This window comes from Amia ocellicauda, chromosome 23, assembly GCF_036373705.1.
Source record: "Amia ocellicauda isolate fAmiCal2 chromosome 23, fAmiCal2.hap1, whole genome shotgun sequence".
Lineage (NCBI taxonomy): Eukaryota > Metazoa > Chordata > Actinopteri > Amiiformes > Amiidae > Amia > Amia ocellicauda.
In genome coordinates, this window is record NC_089872.1 from 17,768,016 (window position 1) to 17,788,413 (window position 20,398).

Consider the following 20,398-nt stretch of genomic DNA (forward strand, 5'->3'; position numbering starts at 1 on the left):
TCCTCTTCTCTTTTTAATGTAAAAAAATAAGGTCTTGCGGGGGGGGATAATATATATTCAGAGGTCTCTCTTTAGCACAGACCAGAAAGAATATTGTGTTGTGATGTTGAGTAATAAGGGAAATGTGATTTCAAATTCAGACGAAATCCCACAGGCTGTAGCTGAACCCAAGAAAGTCATGTTATTGAAGGTGACTGTTGCAAAGGAGCATCATGAGGAATATCGAAAGCTGCGATAGTTCTTGGGGCTCCGTGCCTCGTTGCCCCTGTTAGGATGCATGTTGCCCCCGGCTTGGTTTCCCTGGGCTCGTACATGGGACTCTACCGTCTGCAGACACAGCTGATGGGAGAAATGGCAGCTCCCTGTATGCAATCTGCTTATAAACCTATCGTATGATTGAACCTATAATCTGCAACTTCTAAAACTCATCCAATTAACTGAATACTGATTCACCAAAAATATGTTCAGTAGGCTGGTTTAACAAGGTTTTTTCTCTCGCTCTCTGCAGTTTGTCAACCTTATTTATAGTTGTGAAATGTTGTGATTGGTCTCTGAAAGCTCTACAGTGTTCTTGCTGAATTAACATTTTATTTAAAAGAAAAGTGCAGAGTGTTCATGACACACAAGACTGACATTTACCTGTCACACCTCGAATTCCCTGACTGTGTCATCAGTGGAGTCACCATAGTCTATCTTTGACACATGCCTCAATATTCTTATTAGCATAGTGACTAAGAGTACTGCCTTTTTTTATATAAACAAAAGGTGTTGTCAGCCTGCTCCACCTATCTGTACTTCCTGTGCTGTCTGTTGCCGTTTGACACAGTAGAAGATAGCAGGGTGCGGCTTATTCCTGGCCATTGCAGTCTGGTACACCTTTGGGTAAGATCGTTATTTTTCAGGCATACTGCGTCATTATATTCTTTATTTATGTGGTCTTTGAAAGCAGTTATGCTTTTCTTATCAGTCAAGAAATTAGCAATTTAGAAGGTGTGGAAAATATTGTGATGCACAGATCTAATCCTTAATGTAAAAAGTTAATGGATGGCAATGATAATTTAATTCTGTAAACCGGGACTTGGGTCAGAGATTGGGACATTGCTACAGCTCGGGTTGTCTCGCAAGTGTCTGGTCACTTAGCGCCATCCGGGCTCATCTCGTGTTGACTTCCTCTCGCCGAATGTGGATTTTCCTTTTGTGGATTTGAAATGCAGGTCAGATGTCCCGATTGTTAAAGTAACCATGTAATTGACTTGCAGGATTTACTTGACTTAAAGGTCTGTGTATCCACTTGACTGGACGAGCTTTCTGCTCCAGCTGAAAATAAAAGGATCTGCAAGAGATTAGTTTTGTATGCGGGGGGAAAACTTCACAAAACCTGTGCGCTTCATTGGCTACAAGCCTTGAAGGGCTGCTCTGAATGCGCTGGAATTAAGTTGCACTGATGGTAAGGATGCAATTGTCTTCACAGTGCACGGGTAATATCTTGTAGGGCATAGTTTTGCTGGTTTGTAGAGATTCTGGCTATGGCTTGGGCAATTATTCCTCCACTTTACGGCATGTTAAGTGACATTATATTAAATTGACCTTCAGCACATTGCAACTTTATGATTTCCCCTCTTTCCAACAATGATCTGATTCAGTCTGTGAAATAGGAAATCGCAGCGTCTTTGATGCTGTTGAAATATGCATTATGAAGATGGAACATGGTTTACTCTCCTTCTCCCATCAGCCTTTCCATCACTTAAATGTTGCGGTGTTCAGTAGCTGTGGAAATGCTCACTCTGTAGCTGCAAACCCAGGTCTTTAACTTGAAAGCGCCACCGCAAAACGGCAGGGCATTGATTACTTTGAACATTTGCTTTTCATCCGATCTCAGGGTTACATCATACTTCTGATAGATTTTTTTTTTTTTAACCATGATGCAAAGTTGACAAGTACAGCACAGGGAGCTGCAGACCGCATGAATATATCATCATATTGCATTTTCTGGAGCTGTTAAGGTCAATTTAGATTAATTTTAATTTGTTCCATTTTATCATGGCTAATGTGTTTTATATTGAAGCTGCTAAATGTTTATCTGTATTCCATTAAGAGCCCCTATGAGAGAAATTGACAATTTCTCGACTTGATAGCTAACAACATTGCAGAGTGATTTACTTTACACCTTTTATAGAATCATTCAGTTTAATTCTGTGTACCATTTCCCATGATTAGACTATAGTATGCAGTTGTTAACATGAAGTACGAAGAAACCAAACTAAAAACTGAAACCGCTTCTGGAGGAAGCTTCTATTTGAAGGCTATAATCAGTCTTCTTTCATTTTATTTAGTTTACTGTACAATCCTTAGCAGTAAAAGGCAGAACCAGTCTAACACACACAAATCATGTTCGGTTGAACTTCATGTCTTGAAATTCTGAGTGTGGACTGCATTGTTGTTTATAGTATATATTAATACTATACTATGCTGAAAGCTGTTGACCACTGAACTATAGCTGTGAATAGTACTTTACAACACTTATGAAATTGTTTGGATCTCAGCATATGATCCCTGTAGGTGTTTTGTAGCAGGTGACAACAGTACATTACAGCTGATGACACTTCAAAATGGTTTTCGTTATGCACAGCAATTAAGCAAGCAGTTTGTGTGTATTTTACAGACTCACTGTCTTTGCTTTATGAACCGGGATGTCCACTCTGTAATTTGTAATGCAATTTGGCCATGCATCTGAAGTACTTTGATCCTATCAGTCAAAAGTATGGGCAGGGTGTTCTGAAGTGTGTGTTGATCCAATAAAAATTAAATGGCAACACCTAGAAATTAATACATCTCTGTGTGGATATCAAAGTGTAGAGCTGGCACAGTAATTATTAAAACAAAATTAATAAATGCAAATTTCAGCAAGTCTCAAGAGAAATGCAAGCATTTGGTTTGGTGCCTCAGACGGTTTCAGACAGGAACACAGAAAAAATTGTTACACTCCAGTTGTGTAAGGACAGGAATGTAAAAAACAAACAAAAACACTTTCACTGCTATGCATGTAACAAATTGGCAGTAGAAGTCCAGACACTTTCATTGTGAATATACACTACACTAGACAGCCCTACACCCTGCTGATAGAAACTCTAGAGCAGCAAATAGGGTAACGGACAAAGCTGAAATGGATGTGATATCTATTTAGTTTCCACATCAGAGCAAGGTATTAGTAGCAGGAAGGAGAAAAGACAGCATTGTTCGGAGCAATCAGGTACAACTTCAGAATTTCAGAAAATCAACCTTTGCCTTTTCAGTGCGAACAGCTTTGTAGACATTACTTTTTCTGCCTTCTGCAATGTCCAGACGAGGCATTCTTCTCAGATGTGCTTAAGTGTATTCTTTTTTTAACGGTTTTAAATAAGGAAACCCTTTCTCACCGGTCTGTCATCAAGAGAACCTATGGAGAGGTCCTGCTCATTCTGAGAGGGACTCCTCGGTTTGATCATTTTCCTTCTCTCGCCTGTGATTGACAGCTGAATTGATTGTGTTTCTCTTTTTCCATCCACCTGCTTTTGTTACAGGTTATCCACAGCATTGAGGTCATATGCCAGGAGCGGGGGAATGTAGAGAGCTGGATTGAGTTTCCTATCTGAGACTCACAAAGGGGGATGCCTGGGCACCTAGCAACATGCTTAGTTAAACAGGTGAGACTTTATTTTACGCTCCTAATATTCAACTATAGTACCTCATCATTTCTCGGTCACCATGGGCTTTGGTTGCAACTTTGTTTTATTCCTCTGTAAAATGCCGGTTGCTTTTTTGGGGTGCAAAAGCTGAAACAGTTTCTGCAAAGGTCAGTTACCTTTTTCTTTTGAGTGACAAAGCAAGAGAGAGACAGGTATTGTGTGTGCATGTAGAGAGAGCAGGGTATTAATGTTGAAAGTCTGAAACCTAATATGTATATGCATTATGGTTTATTATAGTGTATAGTGTATTTCTTAAATTGTATACATGCAAATGCTACATGTAAAGTATGAATTCAGTTAAATGTGATCAAACTAACAGTTTCAGCTGGATATCTTTATAAATGTAGGCCTACAGAACAACATTTGATCATTCAACTATAACTTGCCTTATTATATCTAGCCTAATGATATCAAGTTATTGTGCCACACTATACTGATACAAAATAATGACTTTAATGAGGCTTTCGAATGTGAACTTTAAATTATTCACGTTGAATTCATTGTCCAGTCTAACATGGCATCGCCAGGCAACAAAATACAGAGGCCCTCATGCTTGTGAATTAATGATGATCTAGGTTTATTCGTGGTTGAAAATAAGAGTAGATTATAGCAGTCAAGGAACAAACAATGATTTAGAGAGGATCTTCTCTCATTCTCAGATTAGTCATCAATCTGAATAACATAGATCTATTTCTTATATTTGTTACAGGAAATGCTTATTTTTTTCCTCAGAGCAGAATCTTTTAGTTTAGTTTTTTAATGCCCTACTAACTGTACTTTGCTTGTCAAAGTTTGATTAATAGAAACTTGAGACATTTCCGAGGCATTTTTGAACATCATCCGATTTGTATTTTCCCTGTAGCATGTGGGATTGGGAAGGAAGTCATTAAGATGCCTAATTCTCCATTTCTAAAAGGTTGTGTTCTTTCTAATGGCAGCTGATGGTCATTTATTACTACAGTGCACATGATTTCTTTCACAATAAGATGGGATTTTTATTTTTTAGATAAAGGAGTAAAATGTACCAACAATTCAATATGATACAGTAGCACCCAAAAGGTTTCTCAGTTTCTCACTTTTCCCTGCCCATTTTGCCATTAGACATTTACAAAGGATTTCAGACACTTTTTTTGTTTATTAACATTTTCTATTGGAAATCTTCTGAAAACTGCTAAATATTTTTGGATTTGACTATTTGACATTTTGGAAACATAAGAGAAGCTTGTTTTATAAGTAGTTAAGGTAAAAGTGAGTTATTAATACATGAAAGCTACATTTTTTAATAGTAAACTTATCAGAACCATTCCTTATCATATGACAGTTCTTTGAGGGATTGTGTTTTTGTACAGAACAGAAATCTCTACACAGTTAATTGGAATGGAGTGTTTGTTTGTAAAGTTGTTACAATCCTGAAAAATGCTCATCCTTCCATATGGTTGCCATTGAACGTCAATTCTTTTAATTTCTTTATTAGGGCTTGCTAAACTGGGTAGATGAATTGAGATGTGGTGGTGATAAAGTGACCATGTTAAATGAGAGAAGCATCAGAGTGAGATATTGAGGGTGTGCTTTGAGGATTGTTATGCAAGATGGCAATCCATTACAGTTTGCAGAGAAAGTAATTCAGAGTTAACTAGAATGACACAATTGTATGTATTAAAATTGAATGCGTTATAGGCAAGAAAAAAGCCTGTTTATATGTGTAAATTTTGAAAATTTGATTAGTTTCAGTTAATGAGAATTTTCTGGATTCTAAAGAAGCATTGGTTTAATATTACTTGCTTATGAAATAGACAATGGCATATTTTGTAGCATATGTTGAAGCAAGGACACATGACATAATTTGTTCATTTTGTATCTGCGGTCGTGTGCCATGGCACTGAAGCACTACCAGTAGCTGCATAATTGACACTGCCTTCTCTTCACTAAATTGCACCTCACTACCAAGACAAACATTTTAAGTTGCTTTGATTTTAAAACGCCTATAACATAAATGTGTTTTCTGCAGTTAGCCCCTTGTTGTGTTTATCAAGGGAAAAAATAAGTCGACGGTAATATTGTATTGAGCTTGCTGGTTCACAGACCTCGTTTTAAAATGGTCTAAGACTGCAGTCAAATGCTGTAGATTTGTTATAGTGTTTACATTTGGTCTGTCTTTTCTTGATTTCAGAATACCTGCCTGGACACCTTTGGATGAAGACATAGCTGGATCACCTCAGATTTTTAGGTAAATAAATACTACTAATAGCTCAGCACAGGTCTTTCATATCTCTATATCTCTATCATTGCTTCAGTAGTGAGAAGTATAAAAGAGGTTGTCTAGTTCATTGGGGGTGAGGCATTTAGAATCAGCTCTGTGATCTTCCCTTTTTCAACATAGGGGAGTTTTTCCTAATTGTACACCTCCCCCCCATGGAAAAAGCCAGTTGAATTTTTTTCATGCATACATTTTCATACATTTGTTTAAATTGAGATGTGATCAAAGCTTGCAGAGCTTCTCTCGCCGAGTGCACTGAGGAAACGGATGTCCCTAATTTACACACTGGGCCGGCTTCTCCGGGGCTGTATCTAAAGCTTTTGAAGGATATACGATGTGACATGGGCAAACGCCACCGTACGGTTGAAGTCCCACTGTGAGCCATACATGTATGTCAGAACCGGGGAAGTCGTGTGCAAAGATTTCGGAGCACGTACATACGCTGCCAGGGATACGCATCAGGTTGAGTTAATCAGGTCTGAGAAGGGGGAAACTTGGTCTGCTTTACTTTCACCTCATTCAGCCCCAGGGAAAACATATTCTCGTTCAAGATATGACCAAATATGGTCAGCTCCCGCTCCTGTAAAATTAATAGGCAATCCTGTAAGTGCTGTCTCTCTCTGGCTGCTATAATTTCTTCTGTTCTTTTAATTTATTTTTCAGTCAGCCCAGGGTTAAGGCTATAAGGCTAGGTAAATTTCAGCATTTAAGTGCAGGTGCTGCCCTGAATAAAATGTCTCCAGCAAAGCTATCTTCAACTGGTTGTATTCCTGTTTGAAGGAGAAAATGGTCTGTTACTTTATTTGTCCATGTGTTTTTTACCTGGTAAGTTATTGACTTTTAAATATGTAGTTTTTTTTTTTTTACTTTTTCCAATTGTAGCTGGAAATGCAGTTTAGCAGAATATCACTTTTTTTTTTTTTTTTTTTATAACTAACAATGCCTATATCCTATAATGCTCATTTAAATTCACAACTTTTTGTGTATATATTGAACTGCGTTTCACCAGGACTTGATTGGAAAAACTCGTACGTTGGATGTGTTTTTTTTTTATGCACTTGAAACCAGTCAAGTCAGCTCTTGCAGTAGGCCTGAATAGTTTATTTTCCTTTATTTTGCCTCAGGGAATAATGTTTTATTCCACTGTTTCTATGTTTTATTAAGCCGTACAAACCTTGTTTTATGGAAGCCTTTCACCATATATCATACTAATGTGGAGATATTCCTAAAAAGTAGTCTTGTCTTCACAATCCTCACAAAGAAAAGCATGTCAGGTTAGCTTTATTTAGATACTTTCATTTACATTTTTATTTTTATTAAAGTATGTATTGTAGAAATCATGCCCTGTAATTATAATATTGAATTCCCAATCATTTAGGTTACAAGCCCTGTTGTTATTGGAAGTTGCAGAAATGAATAGCTGTTAAAAACATATGGTTCTTGTAATGCAGTTTTGTATAGTATAAGTAATGGTTTCTTGGTATTAAGAGCAGTATGCTCTCAAGGTGATTTTATATTATTTTCTCCATGAAAGCAAGATGAAACCATTGAAGTAATACATTTAAATGGGCTTGTAAAACTACAGTTTAAAAGTGTGATAAAACAAATTATAGTACAGTATATCATAATAATAGAGAGAGTTCTCCAAGAAACCCAGGCTTTTGAGAGCAACTGTATGTTTATTCAGCTACAGCAGTGTTTCCTGTATTCCAGCCATACCAATAAGTCATACTAATTTAATATAATATTTTGTCCCTTCTTCCCACTCACTTCATTATAAACTTTAAAACCAAACAAACCTGTACAGAGAACCGTGAGCTTTTTTCACATGTACAGACTTGTGATTCTTGTAAGACTTGTATATTTAATACATTAATATTTAAAACTAATGGTTTATAGAGACCGTTCACAAGTAAAAATGTTTAATATTATTAGTGTCTAATTAATTGCTATATCTTTATGACAGATTTTGAAGTTTTGAAAATGTACATACACAAACAAACAGATGAAGGTAGGAATGGTATTTTTAGAGCATTATTCTGAGTAATGTAGCACATTGTTGCATTTAAATGTTAAGTATTAAACCTGTTGGTTACATTTTGGTGCAGGCTAGGATTAGGGTTAGAATAAAATTTGGTTTCATTAATGTTAGGGTTGCTTTCTACTGAGTTAATGGGATTCGGTGTAGACTAGTGTCAGCCTTTTTTGAATTGTGATGTTAGTTAGGGTTGGGGTTAAAGCTTGAGTTTGTCCTTAACATGAACCACTAGCAGGATCTCTCGCTGCTTTAAAAATAGCCACGTTCTGTGTGATGCCATCTATTTCATGCAGATGCTGACATGGGACTGTGCTTGTGGCTAGGAGCCATCGGCTTTCACTGTAAAACCCATCGATGCATGTATAATTATTTCCTTTGACTTGGGGGAGTCCACTAACCCAATGACTGGGGCAGTTTGGGATTCATGGTGAAAAGAGAGAACCGGGTATCTGCACTGGTTTTCCCATTCACACAACTGCTTGCTGTATTGTGTTGCTGGTAGATCATGCCTCATGTCCCAATCAGCTGTGCAGAAATCTTGTACTATTGAGTTTCGTTACATCATTTTTTGCAAAGTAATTTTTTAATCAAAATTTCCCTATTGTTCTGATGGGCTCTTGCACTCCATACTGGGTACAGTGTGAACTGGTGTCTGTCCGTGAATGTTTTTTTTAAGTTCCTGCTGCTGTTTTCTATACATTTGGCACGGGGTGACATGGTTGGTATGGTAGTGTGCAAATGCCAGGAGCAGATTAAGTCTTGAGGGAGGGGAAGTTAGATAAATCGCAAGATCCTGCAGAGAAGTGACACGGTGCTAATGTAACTCATTTTCACATTGTGAAGTGTGTTCTCAGGAAGTCTGTCTATTGGCGTTGAGGCTGACTGAATCGATGAACCTCTTGCTGCCAGTCAAAGTCGGTTGTAGGTTAAGAGTTTCTCTATTGGAAACACACTTCTGCTTGTAATCAATCTCTAGCTTGAAGGCATGCTTTCTCCCGCCACCCCCCCCCCCCATCTCTTTCCGTGTCCAACCCACACCCCCCCTCCCCATTCACATGCATGGTGTGTAGACATGCGTAGGCAGAGAAGGTTTAGAAACTACTTTACATCAAAACACATGAATTGACATATGTTTGATGGTTATTTGAAACGGCAGCTCTCCAGCTCGGCTCTCATACATTACGCTATCGGCAGCGGCTTTTATTTACAAGCGCTGCTGTTGCTGCTGCTCCCATCAAAGCCTATTGATCCCAACAAGTTTTTCACTGCAGTCGCTGGGGAGAAGGACGCACAAAAACTAGACCGCTTCCCATGAAAAGGCGCCGGGGCTGGGGACTGATATGCCGTCTCTGATGTCTCTATCTTGGCAGGTTGCCGCGTGGGACTAACGGAGGACAGTGGCCCGAGATGACGAGCGCTGCTCCCGTGAGGAAGCCTTACCGCAAAGCGCCGCCCCAGCACCGGGAGGTCCGGCATGACCTGCCCGTGTTCAGGGACGACCTGGGCGCCACCATGGGCCTGCCGCAGCCGGAACCCTGCCAGGTAACTCGCCTCCACAATATTGCCCCTGTGTTTCAGCGCACGAGGTTTGGCGATCCTCCGCCCAAGCGCACCGATAGCTCGGACCTCCTCAACACTTACTCCTCCTCCTGGTCCTTGGCCTCGGAGAGCGAGAAGGAGGTCTCTAGTCTCTCCAGTATGGATCTCACCATCCTTCCCCCTCCCAAGATCTTTAGCTGCAGCGAGATCATTGCAACCAACACGCAAGGGATAAGCCGCTTCAGGAGCAGGAGTGAGGACCTGCTGGTCGTCTCGGGGGATGAAGACCCCACCGCCGAAGCACTAAGTAGTGTCCCTGAGTGTCCCTCCAAGACGAGAAGCCTGGAGCGCTCCCTGGTCTTCAAGGAAAATGCGGAAATCTTGGTCCCCAAAGAAAGGCAGGCAAGATATATGACCACGCTGCCACCAAAGAGTATCTTAAAGCAACCCAACACACTGGGGGTTCAGAAAGACAACTTGCGAAAGTCCAAGTCGGCAGAATTACTTGGCCAGAACAGCCACAAAGTAAAACCTCAGAATCTGTCACTGGATTGGGGGAACCGGGCCCAAGTGCAGGTGAAAACCACCGTCACAGGACAATCTGCTACGACACCTGCCTCCCCGACTTCCTTAGCCCCTGAGTGGAAGGTACAATTGCTAGAGGAGAAGCTGAAGTTCTCAGAGTTCCTGAACGAGATAACCTACAGGATCCTGAGCCCGGCCAACCTCCAGTGGCTCGGGGGACAGCAGCCCGAGGTGTTAAAACAGCGAGGAAGCCAGCAGCGCTCCCCTGCAGCAGCACCCTGTGCCTATCAGCGGACGGAGCTGAAGGAGAACACGGACCAGAAGCCAGAGAAGAGCCCCCGGGCAAGCAGAAGCGCGGATGTTAGGCGGCCCGTGGGCAAGGACACCCCAGAGAGGACCAGGAGAATGAAGGACAACGGCCCCAGGCCTGGACATCTGCCTGCAACCTTGCGGAGAAATGTCCAGGACGCCCACCCTGAGCCCGAGCAACGCCGGACGACGGTTCACAGAGAAGGTGCCAGACCGAAAGCGGAGTGGCCTGAGAGCAAGGATTATTTGGAATTGGACCCCCTTGGATATGAGCATTCTGTACCACTTCCAGATGGGGATCCAAAAGCAGTATCACAAGCCACCTTTTTTACTAGCCTTTCACAGAACAAGGTATGTGAAACCAAGGATACTTCTCGGTAGGGAAGCTCCTGCCTTCCATGGTTTGTGCAGAGAAAATGGTTTGTACATGTAAGGTAGCTTGTATAATATAATTCTGGTAAATCGCTGTCCTGCGCCATTACTGCAAAATCGTAAGTATTGAAAGCACATAAAAAATAAAACAAAGGTATTTTCTGATTGATTGTGGTGCTAAAAACCTTTGATTACTTAATCTTGAATTCTGGACTGATTTACGATCACATTGTACAGTTGTAGAGTTTGATAATAGACTTTGTTAAACACACATTTGTTCTTAATCACAGTACATATTAGAGTCGTATCCCTTCTCTACCAAAGCACACATTTAATCCTTTCTAAATCTTCTCATTCCTGAATGTGCTGGTGCTGTGTGGTGTTCAATGTAGTTTCTGAATCCCAATGTGCCTCCGTTTAACCCAAACGTTTTTTTTTTTTTCATAACTTTAAATAACTGAACTGGGAAATACATGGGCATCCTAATCATGTAATCATGTAATATTCTGAAAAAACTGCTTGCATGGCATTGTCATAAGCCCTTGCTGATGTTCAGCTAAACTGTGTTGGGGTTTATTTGTTTTTTGCTACAAGCTTTATCTTTCTCCTAAGCCAAAGTAAATAAAGTGCTTCTAAACAAATGTTTATTCCTGTAGAAGTAGTATTTTTATCTTGGCATGCTCACTCTTTCCATTTTATCGTGTGGGTCTGTTTTTAACACTGTTCACTGTTTCTGAACACTTGCCCCAGACTTCATTTTCTTTAAATTAATGTCTTCACCCCACCCCCCCCAACTTCACACTGAATAAACATGACAGCTTGCAGCCATTGCTGAGTGCAGATGCTTCTTTGCGGCAGTGAAAGAGTAAAGTACTATTGACCCACTGTAATAGGTAGTGATGATTATTTCCGGCTGACAGCTGCTTGCTGACACCGAATGCATTTCCTCCACTAATGTGCCACATCTATGTGTGTGCAAATCAGGAAAAATCTAGATTTTATTATATTGTAGAGCAGTATTTTACTTTCACAATGTGTGGTACTGTAGGCAGGGCTGAAAATTGAGTAATGTGCAAATACCAATTTTATTTATTTATTTAAAAGGTCAGTGCCCCACAGTGGTGTGGTATCTACCATTTACTGCAAATCAAATTTTTAGTGTCCAAACAGGATTAAAAAAATGAATTTTCTCTAAATCACACAGTGTAAGATGAGGCTTAAATAACACAAATAACTTCTGTTGTCCAGCTAACAAAATAACAGAATACATTAAGCAAACAAATATACAGCTTGTTCACATCGTGTTCTCGGCTGTCTTGTGTCTGTGGAGACTGAGGTTAAAGGCTGATATATTTAGGGCATCTGAAATATTTACTGCTGCATGTATGCTGCGATTTTGTGCCATGTTTGTCAGGAGTTAAAAATCCGCTGTCACTGATTTCTCTCTCTCACGTATGTAGCACATGTCCAAAACCATGCAGGATAAGCCCAGATGCCTTAACTTAAATTCCCAACATCTTTTCTGAGATGTTTATTTGTAAATGCAAGAATGTCACACAAATTCAGTTTAAATTGACTTACGGGGTTGTGAAATGATTGTATTATTATTGCTCTCCAGCACTTGTACATAATCTAATGATTGTTTGTTTTTTTACTTGCTTTGACAGGAAACATTATCGGACACAGACCGGATCAAGTAAGTTACCATGCTTCCTTCGTTATTAGACTGCTAAGAGCAATGCTTATGATAAAATATACATTGCAATATATATTGATAATATAAGGATTCTTTGGGTTAAGTTATCTGAAGTCTGTGGTGTTCTGGTCAGGGACACATGGAAATCATGAATGTATGCCTATATATTCCTATATATATTGGTATTTCTATCAAAAGTTACAGTGCTAGAAATTCAGTTGAAAAAAAATCTATAAATATATATAATCAAAGCAGTGCTAAGATACTTTGGGTTTAATACCTTTCATTGTGCTGGTGTTGTTGAAATGAAGACATGGTGGTGGGTGATGGTTGCCATTTTATGAACACGTGGCACCTTGACCTAGTTTTGCACAGGTTGCACTGAGTAAGAGGTGTTTTGGAGCTGAACAAGCACAGCAACACGAACCTGTAGCTCGAGTGGCAGCTCTTGCTGTAGTCTAGACTCTCCCAGTGAGGGGGTACTTTTTAGACACTGAGGGTCAAAGACTGGGCGGATTGCCAAGACTTTAAATGGAAACCAAATGAAATGCTAAACTTTTAATATGCTTTGTGTTTATATCAATTGATCTCTATATCTCTATGTATCATATATATTTATTTCCAGTACTCATGTATGGCTCTGAAACCCCGTCACTAAACCCAAACATGATACAGAAACTGGAAATTACACAAAGAAGCATGGAGAGATGCATGCTGGGAATAACAGGAAGAGATGAAAAAATGTATGAGTGGATCTGAGAACAAACCAAAGCATGTGACATCATTGAAAGAGTGACAGTGTTATCATGGCAATGGGCCAGACACATGGCAAGAAGAACATACCAAAGATGGACTATAGCTATAGAATGGATCCCAAAAGATAAAAATACTAAATGCGAAGACGAAATACGATTTGCAGGCATGACGTGGAAAAGAGAAGCTGTAGATCGAAACGAGTAGAAACCTCTTGGGGAGGCCTTCACCCACCAGTGGGTCGATATGAGCTACTGCTAATGAGATGTATACTTCATACGCAGTTTGTCTAATCCCTCTGCCTGATGTAGCAGTGCAGCCGTGACACTCTGCCTGTTGTCTGTTCGCTGTGTTCAGCCGGAGTCGGCGCTCTTACCGGTCCTCTCAACGAGCCCGTTGTGCAGCATCAGGGATGCCCCCCAGCTCATGGCCTGGCACAAGCAGCTTCAGAGCACATGGCACCTGCCTTTGTGGATTTATTGCACATGTCTCATAGCTAATGATGAGCCCAGCTTAGAAAACATTAAGGAATGGCAGCAGAATAATCCTGCCTCCAAGCTTGTGCGTTTTCTAGGAACATATGTACTTATTCTCGTGGACAGCTGTGTCACTGTAGATCTACATTTTACAACCTATGAATGTTTTCCTTAATGTTTGGTTTTGTAAGTGCGCCCCAGCAGGACTGTAAAGAGGAACAGACGTGTTGAATAAAAACTTGGCATCTTGGCACTTGAGTTCCCTGTTGTATTGAGGCTTGGCGAAAAAACTCATAATCACTCGCTGTGTAAACAAACACCTTCTCTGTTTGGAAATGGATCTTAATACAATCTGATTGTCAATTGTTCAAAAGAGCACTTTGAGCAATCATGTAAGCAGTGTTATTTAATATGTAGTATAGCAGAATGCATATTATCATACATTTTGTGTTGTCGCACGAGATTCACCTTGCATGGAGCGATCACCCAAATTATGATTGATTAACAACAACAACACAAAATGAATGAGTTATTTTCCAACTGAGGAGCTACTCAGTGCTTGATTGTAGTAGATAGTGCCTCAAGTCTGTGAACCTGATGTCCTCTCCCGCCATTAGCCTTCTCAGGTCATCTCAGGCACTAATCCCACCTCACCCCCCTTTACGCGTGTTCCCTGCAGTAAGACGTAACACCGTACTTAAATGGACGTGTATCTGCTTGACAGCAATACTGAAGGGTGCTCATGTCTGATTATCTGTGGGTCACGATGATGAATCTAGACATGACTTTGATTGCACTTTGTTCTCGCCAGCCTCTCGTACATCCTTTCCCTGTGTGTGGCGATACTGAGGCATCACCCTTTGTTTAAACTGCTTTATTGCCACAGCTGGTTAATTGATTGGCCTAGATGTTCTTTGTGGGCTGAGAGGCGTAAATAATTGAGTGTCTCGCAGGCCTGTGACTCCTGTAGTCCAGGAGACTCCCTGCCCCTCTGATGTGATCTGCATGCGGGACTAACCTGATGTTTTCCGCACCTAAGCAGACCTCAGGGAAATGTAATTTAAGAGCACGGCATTAAATATTCACAGGCTTTCTGGTTACAGACCTCTGGAAAGTAGTGCACATGGTTAGCTTTTGTTTTATAAGTGTCCCAAATACAGAAATTGACCCCAATAAGATCTTGTCATTATTTGTGTTTTTCACAGTGCTCTCTGTGTAATATTTTCAGTAAATCCTGAACACTGCGCTGTACTGATTTAGTAGTGAAATATTCTTTAGATGTCCGAAGGTTAAGTCCTGAGCTTTGCACAGCAGTTCCTGTACTTGGCTGACCTACAAGAAGCCCATTGGCTTCAACCAAACCAGCTAAACTGGCTTCTGGATGACTGAGTTCAATGATTAAGCAGCACCTTAAATGTAATGTTCATAGCTGTTGGTAGACTTCAGTTTGGTGGTCCTAACAACAAAGTTGTGGTTTTTCGTTGTCTTTTGCTGGGAATCCCCCCCACACAAAATCTTAGAACATGTAATGATTTTAGGAAAGTGTTATCCACTGTCGACAAGTGCTGAGCTTCCCTTATCTTCTCCTAAGAGGGGCAATTGACCCAATGCAGCCCAAGCTTAAATGGTGGGTGAGTAGTCAAGGGTTATATTATGCAACCTTAGTGGTGGAAGGAAAAAAAAAAATTGCAACAACAAAAACACTTGTGTTTGGCTTGCTAAATTGTGTACTAGCCCTGAAGCGTGCGTTTGCTGGGTTGAAGAGGTTCACTGACTGGCTGACACTGATGTGTTTTGGCATTCGAGCGATGGGGTGGCTGTGAAATGCATGTCTCCTGTGTGCTGGTACAGTTGGGCAGAAGGATCTTAAACGATCGGGGACGCTCTGTGTCATGAATGCAGACCACCAGGCAGAGACGTTTGACAGATGGGGGGAACAAGGCTATAAGATTGCTGCTGAGGGTCATAAAGGGTGATGTGGCTGTGTCAGTAAGTGCTGAAGTATTAAAAGATTAATGTGACTCCCATTTGTCTTGGGGGGCGGGGGGCGGGGGGCGGGGGGGGTTAATTGTGAAGATTAATGTGAAGTTGGCCGGAAGAGTCATCATTACATAACGCTTAAGAACAATAAATGAACAGCATTCTTTGCAGCCTTTGTTGATATAGTAGCACGATCTGATGAACATAAAGCTCAAGTTGTGTAGCAGTAAGATGAACACTAGCCTACTCTAATACTACTCCCACAATTACAGTCACTCCAGAAAAGTACACTAACCCAGTATTCCCTTTCCAACCGCTGATTCATTTTTGATGGGAGTAAGGTTGACGTGTGAGCCTTTTGCGCAGTAAGCACTTCCACTTTACCTTGATCACTGCAGGTTGCCTATCATGTTGAAAGCATTATTGACAGCCCTTGGTGTAAACTGATTCCATGGACAGACAAAGGATTTCACTCAAATCCTTTATCTCCATGACAGCTTTTTCTTTCTTTTAAACACTGTAGGTCTGGAAAAAATTAAAAGCTATAGATGTCAAGTTACGTTTGTCTGTTTATTTATAAATTAGCCTAAATCATGCTTTGCAAAAATTGAAGTGTACTTCTTGGTTGTGCCTATGCATCTTGCATCAGTAATTTTAGGTACATCTTGACACCTTCCCTGCATTGGGTGTCCTAAAAGATTGAGTAGCATTATGGTTTATTCAGTAAGCGTCTAATGAACCCATATTCCATACCTGCTCTGTTATGAAAGCAGACACCCCCCTGGATTATTCATTCTGCTCCCCGTCTCCTGCGATGGGCATGTCCAATGACTGAACTGAAGACTTGAGTGTTTTCTGCTGATACCAGGACTCTTGACTTTGGGCCAATACTCATGGGATCGTGAGAACAAAAATGCCTAAACAGTAAAATGAAAAATTCAGAAAGCATATTTATAGAATAAATTGACTATTGCATTTTTAACAGGTGGGAAATGGAATTTCTCTTTCTCCTGTTAGAGCAGACCATGAATCTTTAATGACTTGGTGCCTTCTCTCTCTGTGCTTCTCCCAGATGCACACAAACGAGGGAGTGAAGGAGATCATCGGCTGAAAAGCTCGTCTTGTTACAAATTGAGCTTCCTCAAGCTGTAGAGGATTTATATGAATCCTCGTTAATGGATGTGAATAAGTCCTCCACCAAAGAGCACTGTGTTCCATTATTGGTCTTATGACCTACAGACTCTCCTACATATTAAATTGAAGAGGCAAAAGATTGAAAAACATTTGTACAAGCCTGCATCTGGCAACAGCTTGTCGAAACTGCAGCCCAAGCACAATTACTATTGGTAAACATATCCTACAGGCAAATGACAGGCTGAAGGTTTCTCCCCTTGTGAAAAGCCTGCTCAAGACCCCAACCTTGCCTCGTTCTGTTGGCCTGTCTCTCCTGCTGCTTCATGTTTTTGTGCACACTTATTATTAATGAGATGTGTATATATATTGTGGTGGAAAGGCTGTGTATATGAAACAGTAGACTGAGTTGGTTATGAGTGAATGAAACAGTGTATACAACGTTTATACCCCGACACTGACCCTCTCTCCCTGGACAGGATCCTGCAGCAGCAGAACGAGGACCTTCGCCGCAGACTCACCTACACCACACACAAGATGGAGGCCATGGAGTCGGAGCTTGAGTCCAGCCGGCACTTCATGCAGGCGGAGCTGGGCCGCAGCAAGGACGACCTGGAGAAGATGAAGGACAAGTTCCGCAGGTACCAGGAGCAGGGCCAGACTTGGGGCGGGGTTTGGGGAAGGGTGATGTCACAATGGCTTGACGTAGGTCTTCTGCACATATGCGGGAGGCCTCCGATGACACTTAAGGGTCAATGGACAGTGGTAGCCAGCCAGTGTCTCCTGCATGGTAGGCTTTGTTCTCCAAAACTGGCTAAAGTAGAGTGGCTAACTTACTATAAAAAAATAAAAATAAAAATAAAGCCACATGCATATCAAAAGAAAAGCTTGCCAAACCAATGTGTTAGTTCACAGCGAGATGCACAATTGCCAAAAAAGCATAAATGTGCTTCCCAAAAAGTATTAAACCTCAATGAGTCTAACGGACAAACCTGCTAAAATTACACACATTCAGAACTGGCACTGTGCGTGACAGTACCTTTTAATACCTTTGGTCCCTTCAAGCACCCGCTTAATCAAACTTAATCTCATTAAGTCCAGGCATAACTAAATATGAATAGAAATTCAGTTAGCACACTCCTGTTGCACGGTATCGTTTTCAGTGTTCCCCCTCCCCCAAACTCCCATTACATCATCTGCCCCGAGGCTTCGTCTGTGTCTGTTTGATAAATAAATCTTTCAGAATCTGAATTGTAGCCCCACCACCTCCCTCTCCTTACCTGCAAAATATAATCTCCTCTTTCAGTGCAGTCTATTTCTAATGAATTGGATCAAAGCTTCTAACTAATTGGAGCTTTTGGTCTGATTATGCACACAGCTGTTTCTGCAATTCCAATAGCCCAAAGGTCTGTTTGATTGTGTGTCAGTGTATATAGACACATGCACGCTCCCGCTCTACAGGGAAGTGGGCTAAGCACTAGCAAAGGATGAAATTCAAAGATGAAGCTCACAACCTGTGGATGTACGCTAGCTTCACCCAGAAATAGATTCAGTAACCGCCATGAACCTAAAAATAAAAGTTGAAACAGAGGACTATTGTTACATTTCGCCTCAGGTCCCGGCTCCCACCTGATTTGTTAACGAGATCGGAATCCCAGCTGAACGACAAATTAAAATTCCCCGGAGCTGGGCTGAAATGCAATCGTTCATATTTATTTGGAATTCAGATAATTGAGATGTTATGAACGATTCATCATTCGCAAGCTCATTGACACTGATAAAGAGAAATGAGAAGCACAGCTGCTGGTCTGAAAACATCCCCCCCCTCCCCTCCACACACACACACACACACACACACACTTCCCCCAAATAAAGGCTTGTTAAAGCTTCAACACTTAAAGCTTTTTCATTTTCCCAACTCTCTTTTCAGTGTGAAGGACTTTTGTGAATTTCATCATCCGCACACATTAATTGCCCACATTTTGCTGTTCTCTCCTACAATAAATTGCCAGCCACCGTAAGTCAAGGGTGAGTCCGCTTTATTTCCAAATGACCTTTGTGAAGGTGACAACCATGTCTGTACAAAGAAGGAAATGTGCTCCTCTCAGCTCAGTAATTGAAGTTTACTGTACTCCGCAGATACAGACTCTTTATTCCCCCGTTTCATCTCCACTTTATCTGAGACTTGATTTATTGTTGTGGTTGTTCTCAAAAAGAGAACCGTGTGTGTTTAAATAAAATCAGTGCAGATATACTTGCATCACGTCACTCTTTCATTGATATGCTCAGTGCAGTTCAGAATTTAGCATTTCACCATTTTCTAAAACCTTTTCCTTTTTACATTAGGATTAACCTCTAGCAGTAATGCCACCTACCTTGGCATTTCAGAATAGACCAAGTTAAGAGATTTAAGTGTGTGGGTGACAGATTAATCATTTTTTAAATCAAATTTACTGTTTACTACTTAGGCCTCCCTGTTGTCTCAGACGGTGATACTAATTCAGTGCCATTGAATGATTAATAATCCTTACAACAGTATTCCCCCCCCCACAATATTCAACACCTGTAAAATGAAATAGTTCTATAAATAAGGTCAGAGTAAAACCCTGATGCCATTCGGTCCAATTAACTCTGACCCTCATCAGGATTGTTAGCTGAGAGAGACGTCTAACTACAGGTATGAAGCCTGTGATATTAGATCCTGAAAGGGATATGTGTGACCTACATCCGCCTGGCCTTTTCCTTTTCATCTGAGGTGATGGAAATGGAAAAATCTGTCAGGCACTGAAACGTATTGATCTTTAGAAATGGTATGCAAGTGATAAAGCAGAATTGAATAGCTCCGGTATAGCCTATGCTATTATGTTTCAGGGAAAAGGCTGGTATATTGCTCTCTCTATTTCCTGAAGAGAGACGTTCAGGCTCAAGAAAATCTGAATGGGAGTCTGTTTTTGCATTGAAGTTGATTTTCGAAATAGAAAAGATGTTTGAAAAATAAGACAAGTTTATGCCGGAGATGCTGCCTACTACCCCTACCCCTTTGAGAGCATTTTCTGGAACCGCTTCATCTTTATTGGGGCTTGAAATAAATCTTCTCTCAGCTGCTCTGCTTCCCTGAAACAGATGAAACGGAGCATTTTCATAGTTCTGCCTCTTAAGATTGTAAAACAAAACTGCCTGCATTTCTTATGTTTCTTTTATTAGTATTATTAATGGTTTCAAAATTTGTTACAAAGTAATCCGATCTAATTTCAGGGCAAGGTTACTCTACTGCAGTACATGCAATATTGTTCCATTAATCAATTAAACATTTCGCTTTAAGCAGTTGTCCACAGAAGGTGCCTTTTCTATCTGCTTTGTTAGCCTTAGTGAAAGGAATGCTTGTCCTGCTAGTGCAATACGGTCCAGCAAAGAAAACAGTCAGCCCTTAAACACCTTCACAAGTCTTCAAATGGTTGTGCGCTAACAAGGGATGTGATTGCTGGATGCCAGCAGTGATGCATGAACCTTGGTTCAAATTCAACGTTGAGGGGACACCTCCATTCTTTCAGCCTTCCTTAAATAAATCAAGACTGAAGACTTTTTTTGAAGGTGATG

At 40.8% G+C, this 20,398-nt stretch overlaps 1 protein-coding gene across 1 annotated transcript in view; it reads left to right on the forward strand.

Moving 5' to 3' along the window:
- tjap1 (tight junction associated protein 1 (peripheral)) overlaps nt 1-20,398 on the forward strand; it is a 50,907-nt gene that overhangs the window by 12,898 nt on the left and 17,611 nt on the right. Inside the window, exons 2-6 of the mRNA XM_066697342.1 lie at nt 3,561-3,683; nt 5,896-5,952; nt 9,391-9,562; nt 12,433-12,461; nt 17,281-17,442. Coding sequence (XP_066553439.1) covers nt 9,428-9,562; nt 12,433-12,461; nt 17,281-17,442 — 326 coding nt within the window. The 5' untranslated portion in view covers nt 3,561-3,683; nt 5,896-5,952; nt 9,391-9,427. The remainder of the gene's footprint in view (nt 1-3,560; nt 3,684-5,895; nt 5,953-9,390; nt 9,563-12,432; nt 12,462-17,280; nt 17,443-20,398) is intronic.